This window comes from Cryptomeria japonica, chromosome 10, assembly GCF_030272615.1.
Source record: "Cryptomeria japonica chromosome 10, Sugi_1.0, whole genome shotgun sequence".
In the NCBI taxonomy this organism is placed as follows: domain Eukaryota; kingdom Viridiplantae; phylum Streptophyta; class Pinopsida; order Cupressales; family Cupressaceae; genus Cryptomeria; species Cryptomeria japonica.
The window spans coordinates 565,466,954-565,488,632 of NC_081414.1; the positions used below are offsets into that span (position 1 = coordinate 565,466,954).

Here is a 21,679-nt window from a genome sequence, read left to right on the forward strand (position 1 = left end):
TTTGCAACATAAAAATATAAAACATGAGATGTTTTATTATCCCAAATTGCCACCCAAAATTACGCCATTGACTTAGGAAAATAACACATTGATATCAAATAATTATTTTTCCCTAAGTCATCCTCAATACATTTAATCAGTAAATACAGGTATTTAAATATTAAACCTTAGAACAAGGAACTAATATTTTAATTAAATCACTTATAACTCCCATACTGATCATCAACAAAACCAGGATGAATCGGAGTAAAGAAGAGCATAGAACTGTTGCAGGATCAGGACCCTGTCCACTACCAAAAATAGAAATGCTCCATACTGCCACTTGTTGTGCATTCTGCACCTCATCCCTGTCCCTGACAGGGACCCCCGTTGTTGGTCTAAGTTTGCCCGTGTAGTAGGAAATGAGGAATTTCCAAGCGCCTTGCAAAATGCTAAGCAATAATGAAAATCACTGACAAAGTTCAAATCGGCTTCGTGAGTAAAAAGCGAAATGCGGCCTCTAAGGCCAAAATGCGAATTCAAAAAAATCTCTAAGCTTCCAAAATCACCTTACAGGCAGAGATTGGCTAAACAAACACAGTCGCACAAATGGTCATTTGGCATAAAATGAAGAAGAAAGCTCAAAAATCGGCTCAATAGCCCATGATGCAAAGGTTTGAAAATCGGCATTGTAGGCCAAAATTTGAAATTTGAAAAATGTTCCAAAATGAAAGTTCCAAAAGTTCACAAATTGGTAAAGAGGGCCGAAATATAAGGAGAGAATCTCGCAAAACCTTCAGTTACACTGAAATCCAAAACAAAGGCGTTTTAATGCAAAATGAAAATCGCACAATAGAGGTATTTTGGCCGAAAATGGCCAATCTTGCGAAAAGCTTCACAAGGACAAAAGTTAATAAGCACTAAATCTCACAAAAATCGTGACTCAGGCTGAAAATCATTTGTGAAAAATGAGACAAGTAGCAGACCTCGTGAAGCTTCACAAAGCCGAAGACTTGAAACCTTTCAAAATAACCTTATACACCGAAACTCATCAAATCGCACAAAGTCTTCATCAGCCGTAAATCACTTAAAGCTGTCAACAAAGCCTTTAGAATGCCAAACACGCGATTCATTCAAAAGATCACGAAATGAGTCAAGGAGCCAGAAAACACTAGATTCACACAAAATGACTGTAAAAGCCGAAACTCTCAAAATGCTCCTAAACGCTGAAAAGGATATCATTTAACAAAATGATCTTTCAAGCCGAAATTTGAAAAATTTGCCAAAAGCCTTTAAAAGCTGACAAAACAAACTTCACACATTTAGGCTAAAAGGCCGAAGTTTGTAAGAGACATATGGGAAGCTAAAACAAATTGCACATATTGTGTAAAATGGGTGAAATTTAAAAAGCTAATGACTTAAAGCAACGCAATTTCTTCCAAAGTCATAGCATTGCCCAAAAGAGGATATAGAAGGCGATTAAATTTAAAGTTTAAATAACAAATGTTTATTTCCCAATCCTCCCTTGTCGCCCGAAATTCATACAAAGAGTGGGAGAGAGTATTACAAAATCTCACGAATCTCCCACGTCACCCAAGTCACCCGAAAAAGGAAGCAAGGAACAATTTAACATTGAATTTCAAATGAAGCGAAATGAGTCAAAAATGCGAAAGAGTTAATGGGGACATTTAACTTTAGAAAACTAATCTCTCGTTTCACCTCTCAAGCCCAAATTTTGTCTAAATAGGAGAACGAATCAAGAGGATAGATCGAACTCCATGTAAGAAGTGAGAGACATTCAAAAGATACATCTCACAAAGAGCTTCTCGAGCCGGATGTTAGAAACTTGATGTTTGTCAAATTAATTTAATTAGTTTTTCAAATCGATTTATTAAAAGTGAAATTAATTGTTCACGGATCAAGGCCAGGAGCAAAGATGCAGCATAGGATCAAAGCGATGAAACATTGGGAAGCGTGCCGCTGAACAACAAGCTAAAGTCCACCACCGAGACCAAAGACAAAAGAGTACTTTGAATGCTGCAAGTCTATGCATTCTCAAGAAATACACAGCCGGATTTAATTCCAAAGGTTCAGTTTCTGAAAACTGAAACTGTTTTATTGTAAAACTGCCTAAGGGCCCCACTCAAGATATTTTAAAATAGAGGGGACACGAGTCAAGTTATGTTCAACTACCAGATAGACCTAAATTAAAGCCAAATAGTGGTAGGTAGTTGAGATAGTGGTTGGATAGATAACTAAGAATTAAGTGGGCATGGGTTAAGGCTGCCAGCTTCTAGAAGGCAGATCAGGGCCCTTGGATGCAGTCGATCCTGGCCTCTGGTTCAGTTTGTAAAATCTATAAAAGGTAGAGGCCTTTCTTTTGTAAGGGGTTAGAATTTTGTAGTTAGATTTTAGAGTTAGAATAGGTTAGATTTTAGGAATAGCATAGAGATACTGTAGAAATTGTTGTATAGGCAGCTGAAATCAATATATAGACATTGATTCGGTGTTTATCATCTTGTTTTCATTCTATTTGCATGGTTTCTTTCAACTAGTTAATTTTAGAGTGCAGGGATTTTAATGGTGAAGTGTGGAGGGGTATTTGATGCATTTCTGGTTCATACCATTGGGGGTCTGCTGATTGTAGGTCACCATGCATGGTTAGTCTAAACCCAAACTGTGCTTAGTTTAACTGCAAGTGTTCGTCTTAGGCTGCGCCAGAATTAGGTGCCTAAAACGTGTCTCCGGTCTGAAAATCCTTCATCCCTTGGATCTTGCACCGTTCTTGTCTAGTTGTGAGGGTGTCTCTGGCGAAACAAGAATTGGTTTATCGAAATCTATCTACCCGTTGCATCAACTGTTATCATCCTTGTCATTAAGTCTCCTAAACCCTTCTCTTTTGCTTTTATTTCCCAGTTCGAAAATTGCAGCGGACCAGCTTGTTGCAAAACGTAAGTCCCCTTGTGCTCCCAACAAAACACATCGATCACCGAGTTATCCCGCAGTCAAGACCTGACAATCGAAACCTTGAGGTCATCCCCATTGATCAACTAAACTAGCATTAAGGATTTCCTTATCTCAAGAGAGGATAGGATACTCAGCGAGATCATTCTATTCTGCATTGGCCGGATGGAGTCGTAGTTCCGCGACTTTAGCCACGTCAACACCACTTACTAAAAATAGTAAGTCATGAATTACTTCTCCAAAAATCATGATCTTCACACCCAAAGACAGAGCTTGGAAAGCTCAGTAAGACAACATCATCCAAACAACCACCCCCTAGCTTACTAAAAATAGTAAGTTCTCGCTTCATCAACGTTTGAAACCCTAATTCTCCATTCCACATAGCCTATGGGTCTACGGAATAGGCCAATGGACCACTGGAAGCACATAATTGAGAAGGGGACATTACACATCAACACAACCCAGTTCAAGAAATTGTGTTACATATCAGAATAAAGCATACCCAAATAAAGTCCTTTGAAACTTGATGAAGGAAAGCTCCAAACAGCTGTCTTGTTGGTCTGATTCACCAAGCTAACAGCCACATAGGTTACTTTGAAAACACCAAGTTGGCAACCACTTAGGTCACTTAGAAAATTACTTGCAGCTCTTTCAAAACTGCCCTTTTCAACTCAAAAAACCTCTTAACAGGGTAGTCTGATCTTGGCGCTCAAGAAGTGCAAAAGAGTTGTCAAAACCTAGACAACTTAGCCTAGAAATTACCACTTTTCTATGGAGCTGGTACAGACTGGCTGAGTCTGGTTTTTTATTGTAATAACCCCTTGAACCTTTGAAAGTTGTAGTAAACTTGCTCCAAACTGTGGTGCAAGAAGTAACTGATGCAACCCAACACCAAACAGCAGTAGGATAGCTGATTTCAACTCCAAAATGGTCTATAAAGGGTGCGCCTAGGCAGGCAGAATGCTTACTTAGAAAAAACAGCAATGAAGATCCAAAAACTAATTTCTTTGTTGCCCAAATGAAACCCTTGAAGTAGGATTTCATTACACACCCTTGGAAGATGATTTTAATTTGTTTATCTAATTTTAATGTCTCACTAACACCTTTTTATCATTTCTAACTCCACTTGGGGCGGTGTCCAAGGAAAGTGACTTTATAATAAAGTCATTTGCTTAACTTTATAATTCTATCTTTTTAAAGTCACCTTTTAATATCATTTGCAATATTAAAAATAACCCCAAAATGTAGTGAACTCCACTTTCTCTCTCCTAAGGTGTCCATACTCTCTAGACTTACGTGAACTTTGGAGGAGTATAACTTCGGTTTTAATATAGTTTTAACTTGGTAACATTCAAACACCATAATTAATAACTGATACCTCCCAATCCACCCAAGCAACCCATCTGAACCAAGAGAAAAACAACCTGACATAGGTTCTTTGTCCATCTTGTTAGTCTACAAGGCCTTGGTGATAGACTAACCATGATTACTAATGCTGGCTAAGAAGGGGACATTACACAATTTAATACCTTCAAATAAATATTTGTCAACCAAAATGTAAGAATAGAGTTTTGTGGCTTCAAATTTCTTCTCATAGATCAGTACTTCTAAATTACTCTCATTCTCAATAAAAGTTTCAATTGCATTACCATCAGTTACTTTCATAAGATATTAATTTTTTGCAATCTAATGTGTTGTCAATTGCATTGACAATTTAATCCAGACCACTTACTTTCAATTTCAAGATGAAATGTATCCTTTCATTCATTAGAACAAAATCTATTAGATATTATTATTCGAAGGAAACAAAACAACCTTGTATGCATGTTTCTTTCCAAAATTAAAAAAAAATCTTAAACCTTAAAATAAAACTAAAAAATTGTCATTTGCCTTCTTTTTACTTAAGCAACTAACTAACTTTAGCTGGCAGTTCCATGAAAACACTAGAATCAATGATCACAATAATTAATATAACTTCAAAGAAAATATTTTTCGTTGTTTTAAAATATTATATTGAAAACTAGATATCAAAGTTATTGCATAATTCAATGCTCACATACTTAGTTGGAAGCGAAGAGCCTGGATACAACTTGCCCAAGATCATTACTATTTCTGAGTAGTGAACAGTCTTATCAACTAGAAGATACCTTCCATTTGCTGATGGCACTTCAAAGGCAAGAATATGTGCTTCGGCAACATCCACAACACTCACCCATCCAAAACTTGAATTTGGATATGTTGAAGAACCTGCATTTCATGTAGCCACAATTAATTAAAATAAGATAAATAGAACCCAAAATAATAGATCATGTAGCAAGAAGAGAAAAGATAAATAAACTATTTAAAAATGGAAATAAATACATATTGATGAAAAGTTGTATATGTTGAACAACTTAACGAGGTTATTGGTCCTACTTCTAGTTCTGGTGTGGGTTTGGAGGTTTGGTTCATGGGTATAGTCAAAAAAAAATTGGGGTTGGGTTCGTTTTCAGTTTGTCCATACAAAAACATTGAAAATCAGAAATATATACATATTTACAACAGTAATAAGGTTCAAAAAACCACACATAGCATCATATATAAACAAAAACACCATGTAAATTAAAAAAATTACAATGTCAATCAAGCAAACTTGAATGTCATGATATATATTATAAATCAACTACATTGATACATTTCTCAATGAAGGTAAGCATCAAGTAACATTAGGAAAGATTGTCCAATTTGACGATGATATTATAGATGAATACTTGTAGGCAAACTTGGAAACTTGGACTTGGAGATTACTTGGTAAATCTAATGAGTTTGGTGGGAATCTGAAGGTAGCACCCCAGCAAGTTTAATGGGCAACAACCCTCATGCGGGTTTGGGTGCACATCATTTTGCATTCACAATAAGGAAAATGACTTTGTTCTTGTCTTTAAAATGCATTGGAATCCATGTGTTTAGGGTTTGGGAGGGGGCATTTTTTAGCTTTTATAGAAACTTTGAAATAAAATTAAAATTAAAATTAAAACCACCAAAATTTGCTGCTTGGATGTCACTCCCCACCAAATTTGTTGTAGGTACACCTAGGTTCGTCTTGGATGAACCTATAGGTCTCTGGCAAGACCTTGGATGGACCCTAGGGCAAACTGAATTGAGAGTGAGACTCATGTCCAAGCCAAACTAGACCCAAACCAATGAGCCAATAGGAACGAACTAGTAACATAGACAAATAAGCATGCTACTACAAATTAGCAATTCCATACCCAAGGTTATTTGTTAATTAATAATTACCTTTTTTTCCCCTCAAATCAAATAGTTTGGCATACAACATTCACATTCAAATTTGTGGTGGTCAAATAACTGAAACAAGGACGGGAAAAATGACAACCATGATGGCCATCAAATCTACACACCCTAGCTTTTACAAACTTTCAATGCATAAAATCTGATAGACAAGAGGTATTTTATATAGGAAAGTTAAATTATGATCAACTTCCCACGACAAGTTGTATGTGACAATTTTCTACATCGGATTTTCCTCTTATGGAAGCATAGTCTATATGGAACATCCATTTACTTTCTTCCTTCCCTAAACTTTCTATAACTACATTTATTACCTCCATAGAACCCGTGATATTATGAGTTCTACATGCTTTATCATGTTGATCTATAAAGGTGACGCGTGCCAATAATTCTTCAAACTACATATATATACCTACAAGCTTTATGTGTATGTATAAACATGCATTATCAATATTATTACTAGTGTTACAAGATTCGGACTCACCTCAGACTCCACAAACTTAATTTTGTCTCGAACTCAGACTTGACACCCAAACTTGGTGTAGACTCAACAAAGACTCGGCAAATTGAAAACCCCAAGAAATTCAGAAATTTTAAAGGATTTAAAACTTGTTTCATGCATAATTGAAAAACTCGGACTCAACAATAACTCAACACGCCCAAAAAAATTAAAACTTAGGAAAAACTTGGCAATTTTATTGAACATTTTATATACATAAATATTTAAAAATATTCCAAAAAACACATATATTACTAAACTTGTTAAGCATATTACTAATTTCCAGCATATATAAATCAAAATTAGAATTTAATACATACCATAGACCAAAAAACAAGTTCAACTCTAAATGAGTTATAATGCCACTTCCACTAGCCATGTCATATGTAGAAGTTGCCTCATCTAAAGAGATTTTTGGCAAGCTATGCAATAATAATGTCTAGGCACCCTCATGAGTTATATCTTAATTCCCTATAATCCCCTCATTGTAATCAAGTTTTTTATTTGACAAATGTGATGTCCCCATCTTGGCCCTAATAATGCAATAAATTACATTTGAGGTCAAGGGCAGCAGTCCTTGAGCACCTTGAGTTAGTTAGGAGAGAATTATAGAAAATTGTACATAACAAATAAGAGTTCAAACTGACAGCTCAAGTTAATAAGGCATCAAGAGTATCGAGGGAAAATCACGAACTCTTATCAATAAGACAATTTTCCTACAAAGCATCAAGAGGCACAATAGAGATTGTGACATGAGGATAAGTCAAATATCGATTATCTCCCTCAAGACAACAAGAAGGTAATATGGCAACACCGTCATTGCATACGATCGATCAGAGAATACATTTAGCAATCTATTGTCGGTTATCGACATCTAATAGAGAACCTATCCTTCAGCAAAGACGTCATAATTGTCATTGCACAAACAACGATATTGGGGTTGACACGATCAAAAGTCCATGGTCATGACTTGCCGTAAATACTAGGATCTTGATTGGCATTGAACACTCAAATATTATAGAGGATGATTTGACTTGTTAGGAAGGCAGCAGTCTCTACCTTCAATCATATGGCCTCTTCGACAAACAACAAAGCCACAAAGTATTATTAATAGCTAATGGGCATTAGAGATATCGACTATATACCTCTAATTATTATAACCGTTGTACAAACAATTATCAGTATCTGTATCTTCATGATGCCTGTCCGTGTTACCACATAGAGGAAGAAAGACAAAAGTTTGTGCTTGTTCTTAATTTTGACATGAGGAAGGAATACGATCATATTAAATAAAAACAATAATCAGTTAGAGATGCAATTAAGGATGACAAGTGAACATGTCCAATAATTCCAAGAGACACATCCACCCGATGGAACAAGTATATAATTGGATTCATTCCTCCCTCAAAGGCAGTGTGGATTTTGTATTTTATCGTTTATTTCAAGTTTTGGAAGAGCTTGTGGTGAGCAGGCCGAGGGCCCAATATCGTGTGCATAATCCAGTCAACGATATACATCAGAAAGAACACCATCATTGCATGAAGTCCAAGAAACAATCAAAGACAACAATCATCTCCATCACTATTAGTCATTGAGGAACATTAGCAGCATAGTCTCTTTCAATTGATCTTTGCAAGATTAATGTTCCTATTTCCGAAGGCATAAAGTAAGGGGACATTACAACAAATTCCAATAACTAACGGGGATTTGTGAGTGGAGACCCAATGAGGTTGAGGGTTAGTGCCCCTCATTTACACATGATTTTTATAGAAAAAATCACCACGAGTTTTTCAATTAATTATTGGTGAGTTTTTGGGCGAGTAGCTCGCTTGAAATTTTGACTTGGGAGTATTTGCGAGTTTTTGGCAAGTTTTGCAAAACTAGTTTCATGCACCCTTTAATAAATAACCCTTAAAGACACAATAACCTCATCAAAATAGAAGCTACTTTGATCGCATACACAGGTATACATGGATTACAAATACCACATTTAGATATATAAATATTGTCAAATGTATACAAAACTCATGCACTATGAAATCCATGGTATTAAAATAAATATCAAAACTAAAAATATAAGTCTATGGCTTAGAGGAGCATGCATTACTCATCCCAATTCCTAACATCATGATAAGTCATGCATTGGCGTCTAAGATAGGTCCTAGATGATGATGTAGCCATGACATACAAGTCATGCATTGGCATCTAAGATAGGTCCTAGATGATGATGTAGCCGTGACATTTTCATGTGTCTCAATCATAGTTGGACTACTCACAGAAAACTCGGCGAGTACTTAGTTTTTCTTCAAGGCGAGTTTTTACGACTTTTAAGTATGTCACAGTTCAATATGTCTTTTTTCTTTCTTATACTTTAAGTTATATTTCATGTATATATTAGCAAGATGTTTGAGAGTGGTTTCAAATCTCTAGGAGTTATAATGCAAATTCTAGGTTTTAGAAGATCTTTTAAATTTTCAGACAGTCAAATTTCAATAATTAGTATGCTCCTATCAACATTCTCTCGCTCTCTCGATCTCACTCACTTTATCTACCCCGAATTTCAGACCTATCTATCTCCCTATCACTCTTCCTCTACCCTCCTCTCTATCACTCTCCTCTCTCCCCCAAGATCTAGACCTATCTCTCTACCCCTCTCTTTCTCACCCTTAGACCCCCATGAGGGGTGCTACTCTCAACCTAATTTTATATTGCAGATGCTTGGTGGCAAAATTGAGTTGGAAATACCCCAAATATCAAAGAAAATTCCCTCATAATCTTATGTTAACCTTGTAGTTCATCCAGTTATGAGCGCAATTGGAGCTTGTTTGAGGCCATCCACACAAGGAAGAGGAGCAAGTTAGCTCAAAAATGCCTCAATGACCTTGTCTTTGTGCAATATAATCTTCGGTTGCGCATAAGGAAGGTAAAGGAAGCACCATCTAGTCCAATTGATTTGGATGATATAGATCTTTACTGTGATTGGACATCGCAGGAGTAGCCTCCATTGTTTACATAGGATGACATCAATGATTTGGAGAGGCAAGCTACGGAGGAGGAGGGGGGTGGATTTGGTTTCACACTGGATGACATTGAGGAGGATGAGGAGTCATTGCCAGTGCCAGGTGCAGCTAGAGGATGAGCCACAGCTTGAGCCAGTCATACCAAGCGAGGAGGCACAATCACGCCCACAACAAACTTCTAGGACTAAACCCTCTAGTTCTACCTTCCCACTAGTTTTTACTAGAGTTGGGAAGAGGAAGATGTAATTGTATTGATTTATTTACTTTTAGTTCTACAAAAACTATTTACTATTTTGCTTCCAACAATCAACATTCCTCATGAGGATGCAAATTTGTACCCACTTTGCATTTAAATATATCTAGACTCAACTTGTTTCTTTTGTGTTCTCATTTATTGACTCATGGGATGCATCTTCTCATTGAATTTTGCAAAAAAAATGCATTTCTAATTAAATTTAAGCAATTTTTAAGTTCACAAGTTTTTGGCTGAGTTTTTGCCGAGTTTTTTTTTGGGGGGCTTGGCAAGTTTTTGGTTTTGGCAAGTAGTTCAACTATGGTCTCAATGACTAGTGTGTATATTCAAGTGAACAATTTATTACTAAATTTTTCTTGAACACTTCAAGACTACATGTTTTGTTGTCAAGCTTACTAACAAAGAGGAATGTTTACGTAAAATGATAAATGGTTATGTTCCAATTTGAGCTTAGCTAGGATACTTATAGATGGGATTGTTCTATGGGTTGTTTGTGTAGGGCATGATTGATACATTTTGGTATTATGAAAAAGAACCGAGTCTTGTATTCAACAATACATAGCATGCCAACTTTGCCTATGGTAGTCCTTGTATACTAAACAAGTGTCCAATGTATGAAACAAGATAATCCTTGATTGTGGATTTTACTGTGAAGATGCAGAGATTGGCAATAGAGGATATGTATTTTGTGGATTTTATGATCATGATTCATCATTGGCCTATTACTTTCTTATACTTACAGTTTGATGGGGGTTTGGGGGAGTGTGGGTTTGAGGGCAACTCTCCAACAAATTTGAGGGGTAGCATCCATCACAAGGGTTTGGAGGTCACAATTTGGGGGGTGGCACTCCTTGCGGGGGTCTAGGGGTAGTGCACCCAATGGGGTCATGGGGCATTGCCCTAGATGCACTCCTTGTCAAGATATAGGGTAGGGTTGATGGGTGGAGCCCCTACCACCAAGCCCAAATGAAGACCTTCAAAGCCACATAGACCTTCATGGTGCACACCATTTTCATAATTTTTTTAAAATCCTAGATGGGCATGTCATAAACCAAATAAGCATTGAAAGGTTGTGAATTTTTTTATAAAGTAACTAAAATGTCAAATTAACACTTTACATTTTTTTATCATCTTTTTTGCAAATTTTTTTCCCCAATCTTGGTCGCATTTGGCCAATACTCACAAGTCCAAGTGTTAATGCGACCAAGATTGGAACCTAAGTCTCAAGCAACCAAGATTGGAACCTAAGTCTCAAGTGACTCACTTGGAACCTAAGTCTCAAGTCCCCAATACTCGTTTGACCTAGCTCGCCAAGTTTAAGTGAGTCTAGGCGAGTCTTGTAACTATGATTCTCATAACTTATGCCACAATGTTGAGACTTGTAAAGGACTCAGTCAGACTCGTGATTTTCAATCTAAGGTTCCCTTGAAGAGTGTAGATTAGACTCACAAGTCCAAGCACAAGACTCCCGAATTGCAAGCCTAGACTCACTGAGACTACAAGACCACTAGTTAATAAAGAACACTTATTTAAACAAACATGGTAAAAGGCACATGATTCTCAACCCTAAAAAGGCACCAACACTTTAAACTCACCCATGTTGAGCTTATTTTCACTTGCCTATTTTCTTTCAAAATTATTTTCACCAAAGTTGCGTGGAAATGGATACACTATTAGATATTAACTTCAACCAGCTATTCCCACCTTTCCAAAAAGTCTCTGCAACTACTCCATCAATTTCTAATTGTTCAGTCCAAGAGTGATTTCACCGACAACCAACTAGGGAGGATATTTCACCACCAAAACTAATTTCCCTTAAGGGTTTTCGTCCTAGGGATTTTGCTCCACAAGAAGCTCCAAAATCTACACTAGAGAAAATAAAAATCAAGCATATGCAAATGAGTTTCCAAACTCCTTTTTATATTTTCCCTCCAAACATTACCGATTTATATGTAAAAGAAGAAATATATAAAAGCATTAATTTGCCATGGTTTTCTCACGTAAGGATTTCCACGTATATATCTTGTGTTCTATTTGTGTTCATAATAATTAGATCACATATGAATATTGCTTTGCAATGAATATGTTTATGAAATAACTTATATACTTGTGAACAAAGTTGATAAAGTTTAAATTGGTAAAAGATCATTGTTATACTGATTCACCCCCCTCTCAGTATAACCGTGTGCTCTTCATCAGTTTGCAACTTCAGCAATTGAGGTTAGTAAATTTTATGACAGCATTTCAGAGATTGTGTTCAACAGCAATTGAGGTTACTAAATTTTATGACAGTATTTCAGAGATTGTGTTCAACAGCAATTGAGGGTTTGACAGTGGTTTTGAACTTTTGCATCTTTCCAAGTTGCAATATCTACGCATTTATTGCTTCATCAATTGTGGTATTAATATTCTTCATATTTCTCTTGTCCCAACCTTTCTTTGTAGATTATATTTGCTGATAACACTAATATCTATGAATGTGTCATGGTTCTACATCATTTTAGATTAATCTTAATTTTAAATCTGGATGCAATAGCCAAAAAAATTCTACATTGCATTATCCACTAAGTTGGCATTGATCCAATCTGACTATTGTAATCAGTCCATTTGGCATTGATCAAGTCTATTTGTTATTTGCCAATTTGGCACTGATCACAGCCTCTTGTAATCAATCTGCCAAAGGCTCTGGATGGCTTGCTTCTAGTGATCCACATCCCAATTTTTGTATTCTCTCACCTTGCCCATATCAGAATTTTGGTGATGAAATGAGCTTGGGTTTGTGTTGATTCCTAAAAATTTAGCGAAATTGTGCTAATAGTCCAGTTAGTGACATTATAATAGTTGACTTTGTTATTACTAGCAATTGCACCTTGGTATGCAATGGGTACGCCGAATAGGTGTGGAAGTTCAATTGGATTTTTCTTTGGTTTATATTTTGGTATACATTTATGTCATACATGATGTCAATTGGTAGGTCATTTGTCAAATGATTTTTTTTGTACAACAAATGTCTCAATAGATAAATGATAACAAAAAATGGAACCTTTGAATCAAGAAGATAATTAGGCTCCATTACTAATAGGCTAATATTTGGAATAGGGAAAGAGGGGACAATGAGAGAGTTAAAGGAGGGGAGAATGAGAAATAGAGGTAAGGAGATAGAGATAGAGATGGATATGGCTAGAAAGAGGATATGGAGAGGAGAGGGAGAAATGAAGAGAGAGAGGACAAAATGGGAGAGGAATACATAGAGAGGAAGAAATATAAAGTGATATATAGAGAGAGTTATAGAGGGGAAGATATATAGATGTGGAGAGATATGTAGAGATAATGAGATATATATGGAGAGATATGGAAGGGAATATTGAGATATAGAGATATCAATGCAAAGAGATAGATATAGAGGTATAGGAAGGGGAGAGAGGAATAAATAGATGAATAGATAGAGGAATAGGGAGGGAGTGTGGGATGAGGAAAGGGAGAGGGCAAGATAGAGAGAAAGGGAAAGTAAGGGAGAGAAAAAGGTGGGAGAGAGAGAGAGAGAGAGAGAGAGAGAGAGAGATGCAAAAGAATAGGGAAAGAGATATAGATATTGTGAGAGACAAATTGATAAGGAGAGAAATATATAGAGAGAGAAAGTGATATAGATGGATGGAGAGATATTGTGATATAAAAAATATTTAGAGCAAAATTTTCCCTAGTTAAGATTCCACACCTCATTTGGCATACACATTGTACACTAAAGTAGTATATACTTATGTGTTTGTCCATTTATTTGTAATAGTAGTAAAGGATTAACAATAATAGATAGTACACATCAAGGTATAAATAAGATAAGTATATTTAATATTAAATATAAATATAATACTATTAATAGATTATATATATATATATATATATATATATTTTAAAATAAAAAAATTAGTAATATCTTTTTATGTATTATAATATAATAATTTAAAAAAAACATATATATTTAAAAAATTCTAAATATATAAGTAACTATTTATAAATTATATTTATTACTTTATATATGTTATTATTATATAAATAAAATTAGACAACAAAAATATATTTAAATGTATAATTATAAGATCTTATATAAAATATATACTAAATATAATAAAATTATAATATAAATTTTATGTAAACTAAATGTATGATTCAATTGATTTTTAAATTACATTTAATAATTTATAGTAAAAAATATAATTAAATAACAAATAATTACATTATGTAAAAATAAAAATGACAGGTTAGTTTGTAAAACATAGACAAGGCACGTAATTGCTTAACGTGCCCAACTATGCCTCTACTAAGGGGTATTGTGGCACTAATTCTTATTATACCATTTTGCTACTATAAACTTCTATACCCACATCAATGGTTGATGAATTATGATCCATTAATGAGCTCCTTGTTGCCAATAACTGGGTCTACTTCTTTTGAAGCCCTTGGGCTTTGCTTTGAAGATTCTGAATATATTTACCCGTTTCTTCTATCATGCAATGCCTTGCTAATTGAAATATAACACAAACTCATGAAGTTAAACACCAGTGGAATGGGAGTGAAGTCAAATATATGGTAAGTTGTACAAAATAAAATTATCTCCTTGGGAAGCTGTCAATGTATTACCTTTAGAGTGCTGGAAACAGGCAGCAGAGATTGCAAAGTGCTGAACAAATATCTCATGCTTTTCCTTCTCATGTTTGCAGGTAACACTATACTCTCATTTCTTCCTTTGAATGTGAGATAATGTTCTGTGTATTTTCTGAATGGCAGAACATCTGTTCAGTTTATTCTTTTCTAGGGAAAATTGTAGGCCATTTATTCAGCCCTTTTTTGGTGGCAAAGAAATAATGCTTTTGGAGAAAACTCTAAGGAATACGGTAATGACATTGGAGTATCTTGATAGGTTTTGGCGAGTATTTTCACCTACGGGAATGTTGCTAGTGGCAGGAGATCTTGAGATGAAAAAGCCGTATAATCCTCATATACATTGTTGCTCAACATGAATCATATCAGCTGGGGAAGAAATTATCTTTTATGATTCATGGGGAAGAAATTATCTTTAAAAGTTAAATGGGCTGTTTATAGCTACAAGCATAGTTTTGCATTGAATGTGTGAATTGATTTGAGAGACGAGTTAGTAGTACAATGAGCCCCTGGCCTGGAGATGACATAGGCAATGACTTAGGCAATAGTGGCACATTCAATAAGTGTGATCCAGTGAAAGCATTTCGACGAATTAGAAAGGCGTAAAAATGAATGGCAACAATTACTGCAATCGTCTTGCAGTACCTGTAAACAACTCTCAACCGCTGATTTGAAACCGAAGGTCGTTCACCTCAAATAAGGGAACTCCTTCGACGTAATTAATTAATTGTTCACTTAAGTAATGTAATTCTTATTGCAGTTATAAATGATTGGACTAATACTTATGTCTAAATTGACAACCATTGGTCTTACAAATAGCATGGTATTGGACACTACCTATGTTTTGTGACGTATTCACACATCGCCCCATTGCAAATGGGGACCCCTGCTTTTTGCTTTCTAGGGTTGGTTTTCTTGGCTTTGTCGTTTGGGTTTTTGTCTATTAATCTTTGCATTGGAGAGTTGCCAGAGGGCTCATTAGGATAGCAGGGTTTGCTTGAATTGAAATGGGTCAGTAGGTGGTCCAAGTCAGGGTCTCTTTGAAAGCCTTCTCTAGGTTAGGCCTTGCTCTGGTCTTGGGGTTATGCCTGGATTGAGTTTGGGAGAGTCTTTCATTATGTCTAGAGCCTTGTTTGATACCAATTCCACTCATTTACCCTTTGAGGAGCAAAGAACATGAAGATTGAGCATGAAAACTTGAGAGTTGAATGAGGAATTTGAGTGATAGTGAGAAATTCGCTCTTGACCCTTCCAAAGGGACAGGAGCGAAATCTTCCTTAGCTCTCTTTGCCCTCCTATTTTGGATAAAAACTTCACTTTAAGGCATGGATTGGGAGAAAATTAGCTTGAATTCACCCTTGGAGACGCCTTGGACAAACTTAGACCTGGAAAATTGGAGAAAAGGTCAAGAATTTGAGCATAATTTCAAATATTGCTCCTGACCCTTCCAAAGGGTCCAGAGCGAAATTCTCCAAAGGACCTAATCCCTCACTAGAAACATTGAATGGTGGTCATGCATGGCAAGAAAAGGATTCAAAATTAAAGTCTAAGGTAAAGATGAGTGAAAAGAAGGAAGAATTGGGCCTAGAGGAACAAATTTCGCTCCTGACCCTTCCAAAGGTACAGGAGCGAATTTCTCAAAAACATGTACTTTCCTCCCAATTTTAAAGCAAATTGCCCTCGGGGTCTTTTCCTAAGATGGTTTGAAGCTAAATAGCATGAACAAGCAAGCTAAGAGGAAATTTTATCAATGCGTAAGCCCTATTTACCAAATTTTGCTCCTAACCCTTCCAGAGGGTCCAGAGCGAATTTATTCTAAGCTCCTAACCCTTCCAAAGGGTCCAAAGTGAAATACCTAGGACTCCCTATTTTGCCTAATGCACCCAAAAGATCTTGTTTTAAGCTAAATTGAGGGCGAATTGACTTGATGGTGTAGGAGGTTTGAAAAATTGAGTTCAAGGCAAAGTAATGATGAATGGAAGATGAATAGCGTCAAAAGAAGAATTTCGCTCCTGACCCTTCCAAAGAGTCCAGATCGAAATTTCCTAAAACTCTATTTTGCTCCTTGTTTGGGTTGAAATCTTGGTTCCTAAGGCATGGTTGAGAGGGGATTGATGCATTCTTGCCTTGAAAAGTGGATTGGAGCAAAGGAAATGATGGAATTGAGACTAAATGACAAATTTCGCTCCTGACCCTTCCAAAGGGTCCAAAGCGAAATTCCTCTTTAGGGCCTATCCTTGGAGAGGGTCTAGAGCAAAATTCCTCTTTAGGGCTTGTCCTTGGAGAGGGTCCAGAGCGAATTTTATTTATAGGGCCTGTCCTTGGAGAGGGTCCAGAGCGGATTTCATTATAGGGCCTGTCCATCCAGAGGGTTTAGAGCAAATTGATCCTAATACCTTCTTGTTAATGGTTTGAAGCAGAGTTTCGTGACTTGCGGCGAGTCACGCGAGTCAGCGGGCCGGGTGACCCCTGTCGGGTCACAGTGACCCTGACCCGGGCTCAGATGGGTCAGGGGGCGTGACTCGCCTGACTCGTCGAGTCAGCGAGTCACTCCTTGACTCTCTGAGTCCGAGGGTCGTGACCCGACCGACGTCACTTAAAAAAGTGCAGTAAAAAAAAAAACAATTTTTAATGATTTTTTTTGCCATCTGCATATTGAGCCAGCCATGCAGCGCTTCTGGATGTGAGCGCAATTGGAGCATGTTCGAGCACATCCACTCAAAGAGGCAAAATAGATTGTTTGTGGAGAGGTTGAATGATCTATTCTTTGTTCATTACAACCTCCGTCTCAGGACCAGACAGATTTTGGATGCTGATTCCTCTCCAATCACTCTAGAGGAAGTCGACCTCGAGTCTGATTGGCTCACTGAGTCCACTGATCCAGTCTTCACTGATGAGGACCTTGAGTGGGTTGACCAGGTAGATAGAGAGGCTGAGGCTGTGGCTATGGCAGAGGAGGAGGATAAGCATGATCAAGCACAACACCTATGGCTACTTAGACTGGCACATCACAGGCAGAGACTATGGCTACTCAGTCATCTAGGACCTACCTTAGACCCCTTTCTAGGAGGTAGATAGACGAGGCTAAGCCAGAGCCTGAGCCATAGACTTGGTTTTGTTTACACTTTCCAGTTACATATATGTTTGGGAACATTTGAAGTCATGGATTTTATATACATTGGACAACATTTATAACTCTATATATCTATGTTTTCTAATTCCTTCAGCTACAATTTACATTTCTACGCATGTGATGGATGTATGTTTATGTATGTAATCAAATTAACTTCTATTTGATGATGTTATTGTGTCTTTAAGCTTAATTCAATAATGGGTGTATGAAACAAGTTTTAAATCGTTAAAAATCTCTAAATTTCAAGGGTTTTCTTATTTTGCCGAGTCAGCCTTGCCGTCAGAGCCGAGTCCGAGTCTGGGAACTTTGGTTTGAAGTGAGAAATACCATGTTAGGATGAATATATCATAAGTGCTTGACACCATCTTTTGTTTGTTTTGCAGATCAATAAAATCAAGTTGGAGGGAGATCAGGCTAGGACAAGGGCGACCTCTTCACGTTTCGTCATCATCAAGGACGCCTTAGATGCATGAGAAGGTGCCCAAGGTGTTGCTAAAATCAAAGGACTTCAAGTGTTAGAACTATCCTCAAGGAGATCACAAGATATCAGAAGAAGGATCTTACAAAGACTTCAAAGAGAGATATGCTACCAGAGAAGGAGAAGCTTCATCAAACACAGGAGAGTCAACGAGAGGTACATCAAGGATGAAGGAGGATCAACCAAAGTCAGTGCAAGGGTATGTTGAAGAGCTAGATAGTTTCAGAAGAGTTAATCAAAGTTAAGCTTCTCATCGAATATCAAGAGATACAAAGTTCCCTGACCAAACACAAACGCAAGACAAGGTGGCATCCCAGTCACTGTTCCTCCAGTCAGATAGGTCCACATCAGCTTGTCCAGATTCAATGTACCTGACTCACCAGCGATGGCACAAACTTCAAGCCACCTACCCCGATTTCCTATTGGTCCACACTCATGAAATGTAATTTTCTCATTGGCTAAGAGAGTTTGTTGTAACAAACCCTAATTAGGGTTTTCTATCTTGTAATCCTAGCCATTCATTCTAAATCAATCAAAGTTATTGAAATGTAAGGAGCTCTCTATGTAAGGCTCTGGCTCTTCATTTGTAAAGGTTAATAGTTGGTTAATAGTTGATGAATAGTCAGTAGAATAGTTAGTAGCAAGGAAATAATGAATAGATAGCAATTAGAGTAGATTAGGAAGAGAAGGCAAGAAATTGTTGCCTTGATTGTAAATGAACTCCATTTTCATTGAAGTTATGGTGAAGTGTGTTGTTTCTTTGCAATATGCATGGTTTCTTGTTGAATCGTCATTTTAGATGGTAAATGATTAGATTGAATGAAGGAAGTTAGTGAATGCACTCGTGTGGAATTCGCCTAGTCCAAACCAATAGCCTCTTACTGATTGTAAGGTGCCCTGCGTGGTCAACTAGCATTGAATGAGCTTAATCTCAAATTGTTATGCGTCTGTTGTTCATGCATTAACTTGAATGGTGATCAGTGTCTGATGGTGTAACGATTTGAACATATTCAAAGCGTCCCTTAGAAGATTGCACTGAGTTGGTGTCGAATTGTTCAATCTGATGGTGAGACCCAGCCTAGTAGGACTCCACCTAGTCGTTCATTTATCTTCTTGCATTCTAGGTCTTAGATTAGACTCTCTACACCTTACACCTTTTACTATTTCTTTATTCTCCCGGTGAGCAAATAGGACTTGAGTTCCAGCAAATCAAACGCTCAGGCATTCGAATGTAAGTCCTCTTGTGATTCCAGCATAACCACATCAAACCAAATTGAGCTTATCCACACGTAGAGACCCTACATATAAAGAACCTTGGAGTTATTTTGATTGATCCTTAGGCAAATCTTCAGCATTCGGATAGCTTTGTTCAAGAGAGGATAAGATACTTTGGTATTTTATTTTGTGTTCGCATGTGCATAAAAAACACATCAACAATAAGCAATTAAGAAAATGTTCTGAATGTTCTTCTTTACTCCATTCAGTGGCTATGGTATGCGATTCTTTTTTGTTCAACAACTAGTAATTTTGGTAATGTTTTTATCTAAATTTATCTATAGTTTGCAGACTTACTTGGCAAAACTCGCCGAACTCACAAGTCTTTTGGTGTGCCAAGACGAGTTGACCAAGCTCGTGAACCAAGTCTCTGTGACTCTTTCCAATCACTTGGCCAATTCTAGGTCGAAAACTCTCCAAGTCTCAAGCTCAAACTCCCGAGTCTTGAGCCCGAACTCTCGGACTGCAGAAAAATGTGTCCACACATGTAATATTTGAATTATGACAAATTGATAGTCAAATTAGGCTTTTATGTTGTCTATATGCATTAATTTCTATTTTTTTTGTAATTATAAGGATTTATTTTGCCGAGTCCATGTCGAGTCCCAAGTCCAACTAGAAATTTTGGGCTGCTGAGTCGAGTTTGAATCCGAGTCCTAAAACTATGTTTTTATCCATTCACACACAATTCTAAAAACAAAACTTACTCTAATTAGAGAGAAGAGAATATAGTAGGCCATGTCAACAATTAAGGTTTAAGATTGGTAGTTCTCAAAAAATATATGAGGTCAATGACTACAACATGTAGAAAGAAGCTCCATCCAAAACCAAATTATATCCAAATAGAAACTCATCCTACCATCCAAGCCCAAGAAAAAATTGGTATCAGATCCCATTCGGGCCCTTTTGTAGTGCCATACAACAATGGTGTCAATTCTTCTAATCCAAGCCTTATTGCAAACATTCAACAACAATGTTGTCTGCTTGACCTTCACCAGTTCCATGTTTATTTGAGGGTTCTCCTCTCACAAGGCTATTCATGCTTGTACTATGTTTCTTGGCTTAGGTTTTGACCACTTTAGGTTTTCCCCTCTTGCTTTGTTCACCTTTATTCTATATTATGTGTTTTTTGCTTTCTATAATATGGGTTTTTTTAATCCTAGTACTTTTCAAAACTGATTGTACTTTCTCAGTCCCATTGACCTATTTTGGTTATTTATGGACAAATAAATTTGTTTGTTCACTCAATCATGTCTCTTAAAAAATGTCACTTGAATAAACTCACATGAACAAATAATAAGGCATTTGTAGCCTATCTCATCTTGAGATTGAAAATGGAAGCTTTTTCAAGCTGCTAATGCAGGTAGATCTATCTATGAGGAATCACTGACAGTAATGTGCCATTCTGTAACATGCCCTCTCTAAGCCTTGTCAGTTTGGAGTTTGTTAGCCTATTCTTCGAATTCCCAAAGGCTAATATGAGTGGTTAGGGAGCTCCTTTGTTATTGGAGTCGTCACAATACTTTTCTTTCAGCATTCTATTTATGGCATTGAGCTCAGTTATCGATGAAATTCATAGTGATGCTTTCAAAAGCATTTTCGGCCGCTTGAGTTGTGATCCACATTTATTGGAGACCGTGGCTATTTATAGTAAGTCACCATTTCAGTCATGTCTCCTCATCATCTGTGACACCTTGGCATATTTAGTTTCAATATTCAATGCTTTGTTGGTGTTTTCATAAAATCAAAGCAGATGGTTTTAATTAATGCTTAAGTTATAATATTTAATTATAATGTTTCACTTAAGCATTTATTTGATTATTAAAGTGACTTTGGAGTTTGCACCCAAGGCAAAGTTAAACTATATTTTTTCCAATAAAATAATGTGCAAGCTTGTTTGGGCGCTGATTTCATGTTCCTACCGGTGATGTTGTTGATATTGTTTTGTTATTGTAAATGTATTTGGTTGTAAAGATGTTAATTTAGTGTGCTTTTTAGAGTTGTTTCATAAGGAGAATGTTAATGTAATGTTAAAATATGTAGTAGATGCAAAATACCAAGTTATTGATTTGTCATGAATGTATAAGTTACAAATATTTGTGAGAGAGAGAATAGTCAAATAGAGTCTTTG

The 21,679-nt window shown here is 36.6% G+C and overlaps 1 protein-coding gene across 2 annotated transcripts in view; it reads right to left on the minus strand.

The window, feature by feature from the left end:
• LOC131060727 (phenylacetaldehyde reductase) overlaps positions 1-21,679 on the minus strand; it is a 207,445-nt gene that overhangs the window by 45,741 nt on the left and 140,025 nt on the right. The window contains exon 5 of one of the 2 annotated variants that reach the window (XM_057994077.2): positions 5,091-5,190. In XM_057994077.2, the coding sequence (XP_057850060.1) occupies positions 5,091-5,190 (100 nt within the window). Of the gene's footprint in view, positions 1-5,003; positions 5,191-21,679 lie in introns of both variants that reach the window. The other variant, XM_057994076.2, reaches the window with a different exon arrangement.